General features: G+C 38.9%; 2 protein-coding genes across 2 annotated transcripts; both read right to left on the bottom strand.

Annotated features, from left to right (window-relative positions):
• Window positions 1-15329: 15329 nt before the first annotated feature.
• Window positions 15330-16517, bottom strand: LOC147888867 (uncharacterized). Its single transcript, XM_087392182.1, has 3 exons — window positions 16116-16517; window positions 15550-16010; window positions 15330-15456 (listed from the first exon to the last, which is right to left on the bottom strand). Exons 1-3 carry the CDS (start codon window positions 16470-16472, stop codon window positions 15330-15332), a joined length of 945 nt encoding a protein of 314 aa, XP_087248308.1. The 5' UTR covers window positions 16473-16517.
• A 769-nt stretch (window positions 16518-17286) lies between these two features.
• Window positions 17287-17850, bottom strand: LOC147888866 (uncharacterized). The gene is made up of 2 exons (XM_087392382.1): window positions 17842-17850; window positions 17287-17766 (listed from the first exon to the last, which is right to left on the bottom strand). Exons 1-2 carry the CDS (start codon window positions 17848-17850, stop codon window positions 17287-17289), a joined length of 489 nt encoding a protein of 162 aa, XP_087248508.1.
• Between the last annotated feature and the right edge of the window lie 1505 nt (window positions 17851-19355).

Raw genomic sequence — 19355 nt, 5'->3', positions numbered from 1 at the left:
CTTGATTACTACAATTTTGGTTTTTAAATCATCTCGATCGGAGGCCTGTAGCAAGAGTTATGGCCTCTGTAAGTAGACATTCCGAGCCTTGTAGGACCATCTTTGCACAATAGATTAATATGCTATCTCTACCACCCATCAAGTTCCATGTTGAAATTTGACCTTGAAGTGGTGTAGAGGATAAGGTGTACATGACTATGGATTCTAAGTAAATTTTTAAGAAATTGGATATCCTTAAAATAATACAAAATAATTCCCTTTAGTTTTTAATTTTATTTATGATGCAAAAGGCAAAGGAAAAATGTATTTTCAGAGTCATGCAAAGTGGGGTAAAAAGAGAAGAGGTTATGAGAAAAACATAAAGAATTGAGGTCTTTTGGTGCCGCTACCATTTGTTCCAAATGAGGAATAGGTGTAAAGAAATAGAGATTCCACTCCTAGAGGCAAGAGGTAATAAAGAAAGGTAGCTACAATAGGCAATAGAAGGCCAGGAGGCAAGAGAGGCGCCAACAACTTTCAATAAAGATTTTATATGTTTGAGCAAAGGAGGAGGAAAGTTAGACTTTGGTTATATTGATTGAGCTTCAATTAAATTTATGAATTGATAATGTCTCATATAATGGATGGTTTGCTCGTTTTTCATCGCTCGGTTCAATTACTTTGCTCGATTATTTCCGCTCGCTTTTTGGTAATCCTCCTGAGGCTCCAAACGGGCCCCGCAACCCGAGAGTGGGCTGCCTCGGGAAATGCTCCATCTACCCTCAGTGCGGTCAGTCAAGGGATGCCTTCCCACACTTGTGTGTAGCCTAGTTGGCAGTGTGCCAACTCTATCTGAAGCCGTCTAGCCATCAGGCCACACATGGCCCCCATCTGGTGTCCAAACCAGGACCTACCGAATAACTGAGCTACTCAAATGCCTTCTCCTCATATGGGGGGCTTACAAGTAGAGTTAGCTGGTTCCCGCATAGTTACATGAGAGTGGAGCATTGATATCTAACACCCCCCCTCAATGTCCACCCACAAGTGAACTTACTTTTTCGACCCAATGCCAAGTCGATGAAGATGCCTCTCTAGCAAGTCTCTTCCAAGAGCCTTCTTGAAGATGTCCACAGCATTCTCTGTAGTCGGACAGTACACCAAGTCGACCTCTTCCATGATGAGCTCGCGTACAAAGTGATATTGAATCTCAATGTGTTTTGTGTGAGCGTGGAACACTGGGTTCTTTGCAATCGCCATGCAACTCTAATTGTCACATGATAACTGTGTAGGCTTGTTCTGCACTGCACCCATGTCCCCCAAAATCCTCCTCAACCACACTGCCTCACAAGAAGCAAAGCATGCAGATTTGTACTCGGCCTCGGTAGAAGAAAGAGTAACTGTGGGTTGCTTCTTGCTGACCCATGACACAACTCCAGATCCAAGTGAGAAACAGTACCCTGTCACTGATCTCCTGCTGTCCACATCTCCTACCCAATCCGAGTCACAGAATTCGATCAGGATGTTGCCCTTGGTATAGGTGATGCCATAATCAAGTGTGCCTTTGATGTATTTCAGCACCTGCATCCCTGCCCTCCAATGGTTCTCCCGGGGCTTATTGGAAAACCTGCTTCGTACACCAGTCGCAAAACTGATGTCCGGCCGTGTGTTGCACAGGTAGATCAAGCTGCCCACAAGCCTTCTGTACTTCGCTTCGTCCACCAGTGGTGATGAATCCTCGTTTGAGAGCTTCGCGTCAACCTCCATAGGGGTACCAACTGTCTTGCACTCAGTCATGCCAAATGCCTTCAGTATCTCTCTAGCATACTTCAACTGTGAAATGAAGATCTGTTTAAGCTCCTGCCAAACTTCAATCCCCAAACAAAAATGCATCAGTCTGAGGTCTGTCATTTCAAACTCTCTTCCTAGCAAATGCTTCGTTTGTGAGATCTTCTCTTCATGGTTCCCTGTTATGGCAAGGTCGTCCACATAAAGAACCACGATCATACATCTACCTCCTTCTCTGAAGATATACAAATTCGCATCAGATGGGCCCTCCTGAACCCATTTTGCAAAAAGTAGGCATCAATTTGCTGGTACCACGCTCGTGGGGCCTGTTTCAGCCCGTAAAGTGCCTTCTTCAGTTTGCGGACTTTACCTTCTAAATCGGGGATCTCAAAACCTGGTGGTTGTTCCACGTATAGCTCCTCCTTGAGATCTCCATTTAGAAAGGCAGATTTCACATCCATCTGAAACACGGGCCAACTTCCCTGGGCAGCTAAAGCCAAAACACTACAAATTGTGGTTAGTCGAGCTGTGGGAGCAAAAGTATCTTGATAATTAAAACCATGTACCTGTGCAAATCCTTTTGCCATGAGCCGAGTCTTGTACTTATCCAACGTGCCGTCGAACTTGTACTTGGTCTTGTACACCCACTTGGTTCCGATTACCTTGCGTTTTGGTGGTCGATCCACAAGGTCCCAAGTGTTGTTCTTCATTATGGAGCCATACTCCAACTGCATAGCTTCCATCCACCTATCATCGCCCTATGCCTCTTCAAGACACTTGGGTTCATCAGCACGGATCACTTCTGTCATCAAAGCATAGTTGACCAAGTGTTCTTGCGCCCTTCTTTGCTCCTCTAATCTCTTGGACCGGCGGTGTTCAGATGGTTCCTCCTCAATGGTTGGAGGTTCTCTACCATCCAAAAGCTGCTTTACCCACTTTGGGAATGGCCATTGCCATTGTGGTTCTGCAGGCTCTTCTTCATCTTCTTTGTCTTGAATCCTCCCAACAACCTCCCAAGCACCGTTGGGGGAGTTTGGTCTCTTTCCGCAGAGGTCCGTGTGAATGAGCTCTAGAGGAGGCTTTGCCCTACTGGCCTCTTTAGGAAAGGGCTGTCGATGCTGCTTGCCCATCATGCAAGCTTCACATACATCGGGCAGATCTTAAATTTTTGGTAGGTCTGCAATCATTCCACTTTTATGCATCTCCTTCAAAGAACTAAGGTTTAGATGACCAAACCTCTCATGCCATAGCTTAGTGTTCTTCACATCCGTTCGAGCATTGAAAGCTGAGAGTTCGTAAATGTTGTTGCGCTGTGTACCTTTACCAATGACCTTCCCTTGAAGATTCAGGATCTGTGCACCATTCTTATCGAATTGAACTTTGAGGTCCCGATCCATGATCGCAGAAACGGACAACAAGTTCCTCTTGATATCTGGCACATAAAGAAATTGGACAACTATTTTACAACTCCATCTGACTTGAGAGAAATCGTACCTTTTCCTTTTGCTGGACATTTTGCATCATTGCCGACTGCTACCATGATGTCATTCCCTACCGGCTGTAGAGAGGTATACCAATCCTTCCGACTGGTCATGTGGCGCGATGCACCACTGTCAATGATCCAAGTTTCATCTGCAGGTACATGAACTTCCTCCGTGCAAATCTCCTCAATTGTGACAAACAGCTCTATTGGTACTGCCTGTGCGCTGTTGCTGGACTCTTTGTTCACTCTGTTCTTCTCATCTGCAATCTTCTTTCGGCACTCATTCTGCTTGTTCCCTGCCTTGTTGCAATAGAGGCACTTGATCTTCTTCTTTCTCTTTTTATCATCAGAAGAAGATGGGTTACCAGAGTCCTTACCCTTACCTTTCTTTGATCCAGTCCAGAAAGCTGAATCTTCTCCAGTCCTCATCTTTTGACGCATCTCCTCCTCTAAAAGCATCATACTGAAATCCTCAAAGTTGAGGGGCGGATTTTGGTTCTGCGTATTCAGCGCCATAAGAAGACCGTCGTACTTTGGTGGGAGAATCTGTATGCACCTTCGTGCTAGATTCTCACTGGTGATGGTGATGCTAATCGTAGTCATCTAATCGCGCAGATTCTCCACCCTGGTGATGAACTTCTCTGCCGCTTCAGACTCAGACAAATTCTCATTCACGAGTTGAGTCTCCAGATTCTGAACTCGCGTCTGATTCGTGGTCTCGTACTGATTTTTCAAGACCGTCCATGCCTCCTCCCTTGTGGTGACATGTTGAATTAATGCCATGATGGAATCACTAACACTGCAGACAATAGAACACAACGCATCTGCATTTCTTCTTGTCCACGTGAGAATCTCATCCGCAATGGTACTATCTATTGTCCTGCATTGGCTGGATCCGGTCTCGGAACCGGCCTCACGTCCACCCCAGTAGTAGTGTCCCAAAGCTCATATGCGCTTAGGATGGTCTTCATCTTGAACTTCCAGAGAGGATAGTTAGAGCCGTCCAACTTTTCGCTTTCGCCGAACGGTGGGATTCGCAGTCTTGCGGGCTGGGCCATCTCTCACAATCTGCTCGCAAACAGAAACACACTACCAAATCTTCTTGCTAGAGTCCAGGCTCTGATACCGTGTAAGAAAATAATACAACGTCTATGCTCAACAGATAACAGGATCTCGTACACAAGAGAGAAAACAAGATAGTATGGAGAATCAAAAATTTGATTACTGTAGAATTGATACAATAGATGGCGCTGCCTCCCAACCGTGTGCTCCTGTGAAAGAAGCTTCGATGGCATGCTGGAAACAGTAGAAGACGGATGCTGGATGCTAAGGAATCAGGGTTGCTGTAGCTAGTGATGAAATGGGCTTCACGGGCTTGCTCTTATATAGCCACCAGTCATAGTCAGTTAGGTTCAATTGGGTAGCCGACCTAGTCCGCCCAAAACGATCGACTGGGGGTCGGTCCCGAAATAGGCCACCGACCATATGATAGAACCGGTGCGCAAAACAGAGCAAGTGACCTACAGTTTGCGTTCGGCCCACAGCCATCCGGGATCATCTAAGGCTCCAAACGGACCCCGCAACCCGAGAGTGGGATGCCTCGAGAAATGCTCCATCTACCCTCAGTGTAGTCAGTCAAGGGATGCCTTCCCGCACTTGCATGTAGCCTAGTTGGCAGTGTGCCAACTCTATCTGTAGCCGTCTAGCCATCAGGCCACACATGGCCCCCATCTGGTGTCCAAACTAGGACCTACCAGATAACCAAGCTACTCAAATGCCTTCTCCTCATATGGGGGGCTTACAAGTAGAGTTAGCTGGTTCCCGCATAGTTACATGAGAGTGGAGCATTGATATCTAACAAATACTTGCCATAAACTAACACATTGGCCTCCTCAATGCCATAGCTGGAAGTCTTTAATGCTTCCACTTCTTGCATTTGGCTCTTTCTTCTTGTTTACCCTACTTATCCTTTGTTTGTTGTTCCATTTGTTGCAGAGTCATATCCTGAAATCTGACATTAGATTTTTTAGGAAAATCATATAATGCAAAGATGAAAGGTGCTAGCTTTGAATTTTTGTTGGTGTTGTTCAATAAGTCATTCCTTGTTACCTCACTCATTAGCTGCCGTGAGTGTAACACGTTTGCCCATGAAATTATGTTATCTTTCTCTTAGCAGCTCTGAGGATAGCATAGCTTTCCCTACTCATAGTGTTGGTCTTCACGAGGAGTGGATCCTCTCTAAATGCCACTCAAATTGCTGCCTCCGATAAGGATCTTGCATCTTGTGGATGAAGAAGTAATTCTTTGATGTCTCTGCATGTCCAAACTCCTTGTTCATATTGGCCTCGACATCTTTGTTGTGGGAGAGCTCTTCTTCTATCAATGGGAGGTTGAAGACCTAGGAAATTACTACTGGATTGACCATGTGGCCTAGTCTGATCATGCCCTCGGCTCATTGGAAGCTCTCGTACTACTACAGCGCATCCAACTAAGACTTCTAAATATTCCATGGCAGGCTAGCATAGCTGAGCAAGTCGACTTTTTTTAGCGAGTTTGTGTGTCAATTGAGATCCAATGAGAGGCGAAATTGCTTGAAGCTCATCTGAAGCATCTGTTTCTTGGCTGGGGGCATAAATCCCTCCTCATCTGATTCTTGGTCGCTCAGTAGGGCAATTGCAATTGGCTCCACATTAGTTGATGTCCTTCTTGTGTGGGCTCTTACGGAGTGGTGTATGCCCTTTCTTCTTCGCCATGGTGGCTTCATTAATGGCGGTATCATTGAGGAGGGCTAATTGCAAATTATCATCTCCCATAGTAGTCTGTGAAGGGGTGAGTGGAAGGGAGCACTTAGGTGTCATCTAGCTGTGCATGAAGATCTTGAGAGCGGAGTTTGATGTCGATGAAAAATGCAAACCACCTTGTGTGACCTGAAGTGTAGTGCACATTGGAGTTGTAGTTGGTGCTTCCCACAGGAGAACGTTGCATGCAGCTCGAAGTGGGGAATGGGGAGTGGTGCTTCCCATAGGAGAACGTTGCATGCAGCTCAGAGTGGGGAATGGGGAGTGGCAAAGTGGCGTGATGTGTGTTCCCAAGTTGCATGAGACATCTTGTTGTTCTAAAGTTTGACTTGACACTATATGATTAGTGGTGTGTGTGATGATATTGGCAATGTGTCAGCGTCCATTGAAGCCATTTGTAGAAGTCGGGTGATGTTGTTGTAGATTCCAGTCAGATGCAACGTGAATTCATTGGCGATGGGTAGATGGTGGTCAGACTCTCTTAGTCTTTTCTTGCCTAGTGAAGTTGGATCTTGGTCGGACTCCCTCTTGGCAGAATGTAGATGGATGGTGGGCCTAGTCAAAGTCGCATTGGCAGGTTGAATTGCATGTTATGGTCTGACCGTCGGCCCACTCACCTCCATTGCGGTTTTACTCACTGCAAGAGGATTACTTGATGAGTGGATCTCAACTATTGTTGCCCATTGATGTCATTCCTCCATTCTCCCTATGGACCGGTATGGTTGTGGACAGCCATTCACCCCATCTTTGCCGTGTTGTTGTGAGTCAAAATATGTTATCGAGTCTATGTTTGTGTAGCGACTATGTCATTGACTCCTTCATGCATTGTCCTTGGCGCTCCATGCACTCGATATGCTTTTCTCGGTGTGGGGTGTGTTGGAGTCCTTGGTGACGATCTTCTGTTATTGGCTTATTTCCTGTTGTAGTCAGAATGCAGCTCATCTTCGATCTCCTGAATTCAGAGTGGGATGGACCAGTGAATCTATTCATGGAGCCTATCTCGGTGTTGTTGCGCCATTCTGTGAAGCTTTGGTTGGTAGTATGTTAGAGTATGTTGGATTTTTTCATCATCCCTGAGCTCATTGACAGTGTCGATTGATTGGCAAATGTAGTTTCCACTTCCGGGTGGCAATTGGTGTCTGTATCACAGAGATTAGAATTGCATTTTGATGGCAATCAGTATAAGTTTCTACACTTACAAGATTGATCTTTAGTACTGAGGGGTCTAGCCCCACATAGGGCTTTAGTCGTTTTGCCACCCTGAGCTCTTCAACGGTGGTCTTTGCTATCTTTGTATTGGCGATGTTTTGCTTTGCCTCGTTATGTTGGGCTTTGCATCGAAAAGGCATTGTATTATGTCCAGTCACCTTCCAGCCTCAGTTTGCCATCTTTCTAAGTTTGAACATGTAGCAAGATTACCAAATGTGTTCTTAGTATGCAGAATGCAAAACACTTAGTAAATTCATGTACATAAATCCATAAGATCCTGAGAATTGAAAGAACAGTTGGAACAAAATCGAAAAAGAAATGGCAATAAAAGAACAAGTATACACATAATTCTTGGAGTCAAAACTATAGCTACTGCTACATACAAACCTCTCTATTCATGTTTTGTCTTGAAAACTACATGAAGATCCTTCTTGAACACTACACGAGTCATTAAACAATCCAATATAATAGTCTGACCTTACAGTATCATTGTTGGGACAAACTCCAATGTAGTGACTTTGTTAACTGTTATAACCGATTACTACAAAGGACAACTATCAACATAATATATATATTCTATCTTAGTCTTATCTCGAGATGATGACTTGGTAGGGTGGTGAAACTACCCCTCAACAACAAGGATGCTTTAAGGAAAGGGGATTCCACAATCAAAACAACCTATAGTGAAAGAAAGCTTTTCTACCACAGTCAAAGTTTTGGACTTTGCAAGAGGAGAGCAATATGTATTGTATAAACACAATCCAAAAAGTTTGTATTCACACATCGATGTATAAATTCAACCCAAAGCCACAACACTGTATAGATTTTATAGAAGGCTTGGTGACTAAAAATTTTGCAGCTCATCATTTTGTCAGAATCGATCCCTTCCTAATTTTTTGCTTTGGTCTCACACCTGATTCGCACTCATGTGCACAAGTGCACATATTCCACCCATGTGCATTTAGAGGTGCACATGCATATGATGCATGAACATTCATATGCATCGAGACACACACACACACACTTGCAAGGACACATGCACACACATGTAACACAAGTACACAATCATATTCAACTTCACATAAACACACATATGCATACAAGCACTTACACTTGCCCACACACAAACACACATACACTCATCCATAGTACACATACGAAGACCACACACTCCTAAGCGCTTGTACAAACATTATCATCACATACACACATTTTCAACAGACACACATTGAGCACAATAATACTGTGATCCATCTTTATTAAGACTTTAATACATGATGTTGCATGCATTCACACACAACTTCAAATTGTATTTCTTCAATTTTAGAAGTTCGCTTAAATTAAAAACTTTAATTATTGTCCAAATGTAAAAATACACACACACACGCACGCGCGCGCACACACACACACATATCAGTAAGCCCTTCCTAATTTTTTGCTTTCTGATTCTCACACTTATATGAATGGGTGCACGTGGAAGTTTAGATCTAGTGAGAGAAAGTCACTCACTATGAGTTGATGAAAAATTAATGAGAACTCTCTAACTAGGACTCCATATGAAGGTAATTTTACAAAAAGACCTTGGATTCTAACATCAAGTGCATTTTGAAGTTAAAGTGAAAATACTAGATTTAATGAGAGACTAGAGCTAGAGTGCATGGTATATCTAGCTTAAGAACTATGTAACCAAGATTCCATTTTGAAACCCTTCTGCTAGATGGAGGAGCCTTTTACATCAAGACATTGGATTTGAAGGCCAATTGTATTTTAAGGTTAGAGAGAGAAAGACTAGTTCTAATGAGAGGCGATTAGTGACTAAATATTTGTTCGAATTCATTCTACACATGAATAGACACAATGCAAACATTATTTATTTGCACATTCTAAATTTTTATCACATTAAAATTTAAGAATTATGGACAATTTTTACTAGTATTGATTAGGCTTAGTGTTAGGCTAGCTCTACGTCAGTTTGGAGATAAAAGTCCACAAAATCCAATTACATAGGTTGACAAAGACACATATGTCACAATGGTTTTCCAATGTGACAAAAGTGGTGCATCCACCTAAAATATACCATGGTTTCACATACACTCAAAGTGTTAGTTGTTTGACATCTCATTTGGGCCCCGTTTAAATCCATTTAAGACAATTTTTGACATCATTATTCATGGTGTTCATGTCAATTTAAATTCATTGTACACAATTTTTGGCATTATTATTCATGGCTATCAATGCATCTACCACTCTATTTTTAGTAGATTAGGCCATATCTTGTCATCTTGTACCATGTTTTAGTGCAAGCTTTACAACATCTTTAAGGGAAGTAGAACATCAGCCTTTTCTAGCTTTATGGTTTAAATACTTGGGGTTTTGCTTAAACTTTATCGTTAAACCAAGTCTTTTATTTGATCACTTACTTGATGATTACTCTAGAAATACTTGGATCAAGTTTCTAATGCAAAAATCAAATCTATTAGTGCATTTGAAAAGTTCAAGGATTTCTGTAGAATAACAAACTCAATGTTTAGTAGAATGGAAATATAGAGAGAAAAAATAGAGTCATGGGCAAATTTAGCTAGATGGATGCTAAGTTAGTAGTCTTATTTGCTTTTGCCCAAGACGGATGAGAAGGATGTTCCCCATATTTCTAAGTAGAAAAATTCAAATTCGTGATTTGAACATTTTGGGAAATTCGGACGAATAATTCTTTTGGGGAAAAAAAGCGAGCAAAAATTCACTGTCATGTCATGCTTTTTTCACAATTCGCCACATCATCCATCAATATTCGTACGAATAAAAAGTATTCGTCTGAATAGGTATTAGTATGAATAGCTTATTTGTACGAATAAAGCTAATAGTACAAATAATTTCTTCTATATAGGCTAAGAGTTGTTTGTACTTTGCTCATCTCACGCTTAGTTCTCTAGCTGAGCAATAGAGATCAAAGAAGGAAAAGAAAACAAGGAAGGCCTCTTAGATTGCTCAAGCAATCTCTAAGGTCTAAAATAAGAACGAATTTTTGTTTTTGTATGTGTGAGTTCTTAGGAGCTTTTATAAAGCTCTTAAGATCTCTTGTGTGAATTGTCTTTGTGTTTTTGTTTGTTGTTAGAGTTCATAGGATCTCTTCTATGATATTTTTTTGTATTTTTGTTTGTTAGAGTTTTTAGGATCTCTTTTTTGAGCTCTTAAGATCTCTTGTGTAAATTGTTTTTATGTTTTTGTTTATTAGAGTTCTTAAGATCACTTGTGTAAATTGTTTTTGTGCTTTTGTTTGTTAGAGTCCTTAGGATCTCTTGTTTTTTATTTCTTAAGATCTCTTATGTAAATTGCTTTTGTGTTTTTGTTTGTTAAATTTCTTAGAAGCTCTTGTGTAAATTTTTTTTTTGGTTTTTATTTGTTAGAGTTCTTAGGATCTCTTGTTTGAGATCTTCATCTCTTGTGTAAATTGTAAATTGTGTATTTATTTATATTAGTATAAGTTATTTGTGTGAAATGTGATTATTTATGTTCTTTCCTTTGTGAGAAAATATATAAGGAAATTGTTTGGGTTGTAATTGTAATTCTCTTATGTGAATAAATACTAGTTTATTTCTTATGTGAAAAAAGTTTACGTGTTTGTGAAATAAAGTTATTTCTTATGTGAGTAAATTAAAATTTATTCGTACGTACATAATTTTTTTATGAACAAATTCTATGAAATAAAGTTATAAACCATTAATGTCGATAACTTGGTAGTGCATCATTTGTATAAGTATATAGTAAATGGCTTAGTAAATATATTACTAAATAAATACCACAGTAATTATAATATAAAATATATTAATATAAATTCAAATATTTTGTTAAAGTAAAATAACCTCATTGAATAGATCATAAAAAGCTACACTTTTGCAGCTCCTTGATCCGAGTTGTAGATCACACGTTATGTCCATGGAGATCCCCATGGCCATAACTTGAGATCCGTAGCTTCGAATTGAGGAGCTCTAAAAAGGGAAAGTGTGGTTTTCTATTATCTATTCAATGGCCCAATATATGCTTTAAGAAAAATTACTTAATGTATTCATACGAATAAGTTATTCGTAACTTATTCGTACGAATAAATTAGGAAAAATCATTGGACTCGTTTTAAATGAGAAATTCACGTTTTTTCGAATTGAAAAAAAAAATCGAGCAAATTAATGCAAAGTAGCCATATTTTAGTGCAATCTTTACTAACATCTTTAAGGGAAGCAATAAAATCAGCCTTTTCCAACTTTGTGGTTTAGAATCACTCATATATTTGGGGTTATGCTTAAACTTTATCATTAAGCCAAGCCTTCTATTTGATCACTTCATTTAAGCTATGACTACTTAAAGGTCCTCCTATGTTTAGCAGAATGGAATTACAAAGAGGAAGAATAGAGTCATGGAAAAGTTAGCTAGATGCATGTTAAGTTAGCAGTTTTATGTGCAACTATACAATATAGATGAGAAGGATGTTCCCCATTTGTATTGAAGAGAAGTAAATAAAACTATAGATTACTTAATGAATAAAAGTTCATTTGTTGATTACACCAAAATAAGTTTTCAAAAAAGTAAAGCCTTTAGTTAGTCATTTGATTTTTGTTTGCTCTCTTCCATATGGACATATTCTAAATGAACTCCTAACAAGTCCGATATGAAATCCATCAAATCTCTCTTCACATGCTCAATGTGAAGAATCAAAGGCATATGGCCTCTTTGATTTAGTCAAAAGAAGGCTTATCGTCTGAGGAGATGTTGTTATTGATTCTCACATCATCATATTTTGATTATCCTATAATATTCTCGATATGCATCTCTAACTCAAACTTTTCAACACAATACCTTTACTTTCTGTTTAGCTCACTCAAAAAGTGTTTAGTCCACCCGCCATGATAGCTTAGAGAAAAGGCAAAATTAAAGGTCCTAGGAGTTGATATTGTAACCACCATGGTCATCATTGATATACTAGAAAGTTCCATCACCAATGCCATTAGAGCTTTTCATGATCAAATGGAATAGAAAAGATGGACCTACAAAAGCAAAATTTCATTGATGCCCTGGCCACATCCTTTCAAGAAATAGTTGAAGTTCCAAGATAGAAACAAGCAATGTTTGAAAAGTGTGATGCTCTTATTTGAGAACCAACCATCAAAAGAGAAAATTCTCATAGGTTACAAATGGATTTATAGTTTTAGCTCAAATTAGATGGACCATTGACAAGTAGAAAGACAAATTAGTTGCCAACGGACATTCTCAAGAATATGGAGTACTTTATGAAATGACCTTTGCAATGGTTGCAAAGATAACCATTGTCAGAATAGTGATTACCCTTACTTCCCTTTGATTGGACTATCCACCCATTAGATGGATGTGATATGACACAATCTATAAAGTATATTGTGAAAGGAATGGAAAAGAAAGTTTGAAAGCTACAAAAATCACTTTATGGGTTGAAACAAGCACCACATGCATGAATGCAAGAATTTCAATCATTTTCTTGCAATAGGATACAACCATTAGACTTAGATTTGAGCCTCATGTAAAAATATGACTCAAGAAAATACTCTAGTGGTTCTTTAGTTGATGATTGATCATCATGGGTTTCAATAGGCACCACCTCATTTCATAAGTTCAAGGTCAACTCACATCAAAGTTTGACATGAAGGACCTGGGACAACTTCTTTATTTTCTTAGGATAGAAATTTGGAGAGATGATATAAGTACCATGATCACATATGAAAAATATACTCAAACGTTCTTAAGTAGTTTCATATACTATTGTAAGCCACTCATAACGATGCTCATGATAGAAATCCTTATCACTATAGATAGGTTCTTGAAATATCGATTTATTTGATAATCACAAGGCTAGACATGTCCTACTTAGTTGGTGCTCTTAATTAATTTATGCATAATCCCAAAAAATCTCATCTCCTTGTAGCTAAAAGATTCCTTAGATACTTGATAGGTACATGGGGTTATGGGTTACTTTATGACAAGTTTACAGCTTTCAACTTTCTTAGAGTGTAATAGAAGATCCACTAGTGGATATAAATTCAATATTGGATTAAAACCTTTGCCTTGGCAAAAGAAGAAACAACCAACTATGACCTTATCATAATAAAAGTAGAGGATCCACCAATTCTAACTTTTATCCAAAATTGAATTCTTTCAAGAGAACCTATAGTACTCTATATAAACAATGTGAGCATCATTAAACTAGCGAATAACCTAGTGTTTCGTGCTAGGTAAATGCACATTGAAGTTCATAATCATTGTATCTGAGCCTCAATAAGGAAATACACCTTGCTCACCATCCCCAACATAAGGATGGGTAGTAGGTACATTCACAAACTTCTCATACTTTTGAGAGTAGCTTAGTCTTATCCAACTATAACTTAAGAGGTGGAAGTGTAGGCTAAATTGTGTTGATGTATAGAGTTCTGCATGGATGTAGAGAGTGGTGTATAAGAGATGATGTGGCATCTTGAAAGTATAGGTGTGAATATGCTTAAGGACATATAAAGGAGAGGTGAATGTAACCTTTTGAGGGTAGCTTGTGATGAAACCTCTCTCCCAAGTAATGAGAAAAAAGTTTTCATGAGCATTGTGGTTTTTTTGTTATCTTCCCTCTTTGCATCTTCAGTGTGGTATCAGAGCTTGGAAGTGATCTAGATTTGTGATCCATATCTTCTTGGTGGTTGTTGATGGTTTGCATTAAGGTGAGTGAGGGAATAGAGAGAGCATCAAATCTATAGGTGAAGGTATCCAACTCTTTTTGTGCAACAGTCAGATCATGGTGTTGGTATAGTATCTTCTTTTTGCTTCCAATTGACATTTGCAATAATCTTTTGGTCATGGTCTTTGAGTTGAAGAGTGTAGCATAGTAGCTTTTGAGGCAACAATGTGGAGAAGCAAAGCTTGAAGCATTTGAGAAACAATTGTAGTGGTAGAAGATTTTAAATCATTGGTGGAGCAGAAGTTTTGAAGATGCAAATATTCAATGTGTTGTGAGATTAAGGTTGTAGTGGAATTTGAAGCTCGGCTCCTATGAGTACAGTCAAGGAAAGTGTTGATAGTTTGCACATGCAATTGTGGAGAGAATGGCTGCAAACTTGGGTTTTTTAACTCTTGTTGCCAGGAATTATAAGAAGCAAGCACGAGAAGTGAGTTGCAGATTCTAGGGATCTAGATATGGTGCAAAAGTGATCCCAAGCTATCTTGAGCCATTGGAGCACTTGTATCTAGGCATTAATAAACGAGCTACGTAGCTTCGTCTTCCACTACACCGGGTACGTCTTTTCTCTAAGCGTCTTGGTCTGAGCATATTTTTCTGAGCATGGCCTATATTGTGATTTCATAGACAATTTTATCATAACATCACACACCATTTAGTCATAAAACTACCCCAAGAAGTTACTATATACATTTCTACCCCACAAAGATGCCGCTAACACACACACCCTTTAGTCATAAAACTACCCCACAAAGATGCTATATACTTTAATTACATTTATTTCCAATAGTATTTAGGGCTTATAAGATCCATTTATTCACAAAACTACTTTTCATGTCTACTTCATTTCAACACCCTCCACCTATATCATCCATCATTCATACTATCATGATAGATAGTGATTTATTGATGAAATGATTTGCAAGTCACATGGTGAAGAATTTAGGGTGCAAATTTGCATGCCTCTATGCCAAAACATTTATTAGTTGCATCAAGGATATACTTTAAGATTCAATTCACCATGATGATCATTTGTACACAACTCATAGTTTTGACATGCAAACCTTAACTAAGATATGACATGATTGTCACATCTCTAGCAAATAGAAATTTTTTTATGAAATCAACATGCTCAAAATTGAATATGCGATATTAAGATTAATATTCATGGTGGGTACTCACATGATGTACTAATAGTTCTTCAATACGATTACTACATCTCTAGCAAATGAAATAGGTGCAAGATACCACAAAAGTTATGCATGTTCAATACTAGGGCATCACAAGAAAAATGAATTGCTTGAAGGGAAAAACTCATGTCAAATCACTAGACTCAATCTTCTCTACTGATGTCATCCACATAGATATTGCGATGATGCCTTCTCTCTTTGATGGCGGCATTGAATGCAATGTCATTACACATCATCTCAGCCATAGCACCTGCATAAGAAGGTAAAAAGCTAAAATAGATCAATCAATATCAATGCCTCATTGATAATAATGTTCTCCAACAAATAGGTTTAAAAAATAAAACATGAGAGTAACATACTTACTAGTCGTCTGGAAGATTAACAACCATTTCCACATCTTTGGAATCATTTAGAGTCCCACAGTTGCTTAACACATTTCCCTTTCCTTTTTGTCCATCCAAAAATGGTTGCAATATAGAATTGCAAATGTCAGGATCATTCTCAATAGATAAGCATGCTCTCCCAGAATGCATGCATGCTTTTTGCATAGAACCAGTCCCAGCACCTAAGTCCACCAGATGTCCAGAAATTGGACACAAGAACTCCAAGAAGTACCACATCATGCATGGAGCCTTCTCTAATGCACCTCTCCATGGAATACTCTCTCCATGTTTTATAGTCTGCTCACTTGTTGGTAAATAATGATGAAACAAACTACTTCCAAAAGCAATGCCCAATTTGGTACCAACCACGGAAGCTTTTCCAAGATTACAAACACAAGACATACCAACCCGATGAAGAAGGCATAAAACCTCAACATCCACCTAAAGACAAGAAAAGAATTAAACTTATACTTAGTACAAGCCATTTCATTATACAAGAGCATAAATTCTTTCAACAGGTCATTGTAAGACAATTGTCTGAGTCACCTTATGATCAATACCACCAACTTTGATTGTACAATATGCATCCAAGCATTGCATGTACATTCGACATGCAAACTCCAATCTACTGATCCTAGCATAATGCTCAACCAAATGAAGAACATGAGGAGCACATATAACTAGGATCCAGCCAGAATCTAAAACAACCGTGGCCGCTACTAGCAAGGAGTAGCGTACATGGTCCTTTGTTAATAAATTCCAAGATGGAGATGTGGAGTCCTCTACTCCAAGAGCTTCTAGCTGTGTAGGTAGATCAAGAATGACAAAATCTGCAGCCCAAGCAACACTCTTACCATTTCTTGTTTTTCTTTCACCTCCAAGACCCACAAAGTATTTCTTCATGTCTATATAGGCTTGTGTGAGGTTTGAGATAGACAATTACTTCCCAAACTCGACATAATCATAGCACCAATCCTTGCAATGTGAAGCATCACATGTGACACTCCGATTCAAAGTTAGAGAGGTCAATGGAATGTACAAAAAGCGGACAGACCTATCTTTCCATTTACATCCTTTCAAAATGGGTGTAGACTGTAGTACCTGCACATCTGTACCCACACCACATATATAAAGACACAAAGCGATAACAACATATGTTACACAAACAAATAATAGCTTGAAAAAAGATCAAGAGAACTTACCATTATAAGTATCAGGATTTTTTGGTGGCCTACCACCCTTCTTTAGTTCCATACTTGAATCCTTGTCCTTTTTAGTCATCTTCTCAAGTCTTTTTTGAACCTCAATGATTGCATCATCCTCGTGGACTGAATTTGAGCTTGATGAACCCATCTCTCCCTTTTTATGCTGTGTGTATAGCTCTACCTCCTCCTCGATGCAACATCCTTTTTTCATATCGAGCCACCAGGGGCAGTTCTTTCTCTCCCACTCAGAGAGCACTTGCTTCCCTTCTTTTTCTATCATGTTTGGAGAGTGCATACAGAATTTTAAGTCCTGAATTTTTGTCCATACTCAACATATGGGCAACAATTTTAAGTCCTAAATTTTTGTCCATACTCGACATATGGGCAACAATTTTTCAATCTTACCAACAGCTTTTAAGGATTGCAAGAATCTACATACAATAAGAGTCTTAGTACAAAAGCGAAATACTTAAGGATGGATTTTTAATTGAAAAGGAAAAAACATGTATTGCTTACCTAAATACCAATCGTCGAGATGCCCTCGTCATCTCCATTTGTCCTGTTGCAACTGTAGCAACAGTCATTGAATCCTTTAAATCTTCATAAAGTTCAAGTCTGTTCATTGCTTGTATTTCCCCAAAATACTCTCTCAACGTAGGATCTTGAGGAAGCACAAAGCTAGCTTGTTGACTAGCAACCAAGACCTGAGAGAGTAACCTCTCAGATTCACAAAGCAACTGATCCATCCATGCCTCTTTCGCCATCCACTTTATGAATTCTCTATCAGCTTTTGGCATCCCATAACTTGTTCTCAAATTTGAATCTGACCCTAAGATTCTGAGGGTTGCTAATTGTGTCTCCTTTGAGACTTTTGCAATGGAGATGTTATACAACTTTTCCAATGTGACAATGGATGATTTATCATCAAATGGGAGGCTCCACAAGATATTAAACCAATCTTCACCATTTGTTGGTTTGACAATAGACAAAATCTACAGATAAATAATACATGCAATCGTCACACTCAACTGTATTTTTTAATCATACAATACATGCATATCCTATACCTTGATCATTTTCTAAACAAACATCATATGATCAATCTCAAAAAACACTTGAACTTTTTAAAAAATCAACTTTAGGTTAAGAATCATTTAATTAACCATACCTTGATCATTGTTCGACCATACTTGAGATTCACATCCTTTTGAATCCTTTTAAGTGCTTTCTCCATATCAGCAACACTCAAATTTGGCTGAAGTTCCTTTAGCTTTGCCTCATAATCTTGCTTGTATAATGGCTAAAATATATTCCAAAGAAATGAATGAGTACAATGAATTAGTTAGTTCTAATTCAAAAGACATCCATGACAAATGGTATGAAACTTACTGCAAATACCATTCTCCCTAGCATCAGAGATGTCAAAGGATACCAAGTACTTGATCCTTTACTGCTTTCATTTGCCCTATGCTTTTCAAGTGTCTTTTTTTCTTCCTCAGAAAAAAGTGATAAGTACTCATTCTCATCACACGAACACATTGTCTTCGTGTTGTATAAATAATCCTTGATATTTGTTTTAATAATTGATGTTTCATTAAGGCTGAAAAATAAAAAATATATAGCTTCAAACATATTAAGAATTGTTCACAAAACCCTTAAAAGCTCAAAAAAAGGTAACACATATAAGCAAGTACTCGCACTTACAGAGTGAACCTTTGAAGAGTAGCTATTAGCTTCATTTCTGTTTCTTTCTCTGGAGTAATAAAACTTGCTAAAACTCGAATATGCCATGCCTTTGATGTCTTGAATTTCTCTTCAATTAGAGACATCCATGCAATAGTACGGTGATCCCCTCCCACACAAAAAACATATTTTGAGACAAAAATGACCAATCAGCATCATCAATAATCTGTGCCTCAAATTTTGCATTTATATCCCTCCAACAAGAATCCCATGATTGTTCAATTTCATATGTCACCTCTTGTGAAACACCATCCGGAAGTGTTGTAGATAAAATAAACATTCCTGTCTGTTGAATATATTTTTCTGCCTCTAGAGCTTGCTTTAGGCTATCCATATCAGTTCGTAGGCCTCTCACTCTTGTGTTTACAACACAACCACATAATGGGATTAAGGGAGCAATCTTTCGAGGATTGATTGCAATAGATTCAATAGCATCCTTCCCCTGGCCAATATCAAGTGTAGCAGGAAACTCTTGCTCAAATTCCTCATCCAGTTGTTTATCCTCTTTCTTTCTCTTCTTAGAAGATTCCTACTTCTCTTTCTACTTGTCCTTCCACCTCTCCTGCCTCCTCATTCTCCTCTTCTACCTCTCGCCCTCCTCTCAGAAGTTCTTATTTTTACCATCCTGCCAATGTGACAAAAATGCATTTAAAAAAAGAAGTCATCACATGGCATAGAATAGACTTACAAGGTCAATTAAGTCCCAGCATTACTTCAATAGCATATAAAGAAAGCCCAAGAGGCTTCAAAATAGAAAATACATGAAGCTTGATCGTGATGTTGCTAATTGAAGCTGCACTTGACGAGATGATGGGGCTTGAGGAGACTAGCTGGACAA

Source organism: Dipteris shenzhenensis, chromosome 21 (assembly GCF_047967505.1).
Source record: "Dipteris shenzhenensis isolate YYH24624 ecotype China chromosome 21, Dip_SZ_1.0, whole genome shotgun sequence".
In the NCBI taxonomy this organism is placed as follows: Eukaryota; Viridiplantae; Streptophyta; class Polypodiopsida; order Gleicheniales; family Dipteridaceae; genus Dipteris; species Dipteris shenzhenensis.
This window is presented reverse-complemented; position numbering and strand designations above follow the sequence as displayed.

Excerpts from the sequence above, each read along its gene's own strand:
- LOC147888867 (XM_087392182.1), bottom strand. The coding sequence starts at position 16,472 with ATGAAGAAATACTTTGTGGGTCTTGGAGGTGAAAGAAAAACAAGAAAT. Across the intron at positions 16,011-16,115 it reads TTGGTGGTATTGATCATAAG|GTGGATGTTGAGGTTTTATG; the intron begins GTGACTCAGACA and ends TCTTGTCTTTAG. Across the intron at positions 15,457-15,549 it reads GTTAATCTTCCAGACGACTA|CTTTTTACCTTCTTATGCAG; the intron begins GTAAGTATGTTA and ends GATCTATTTTAG.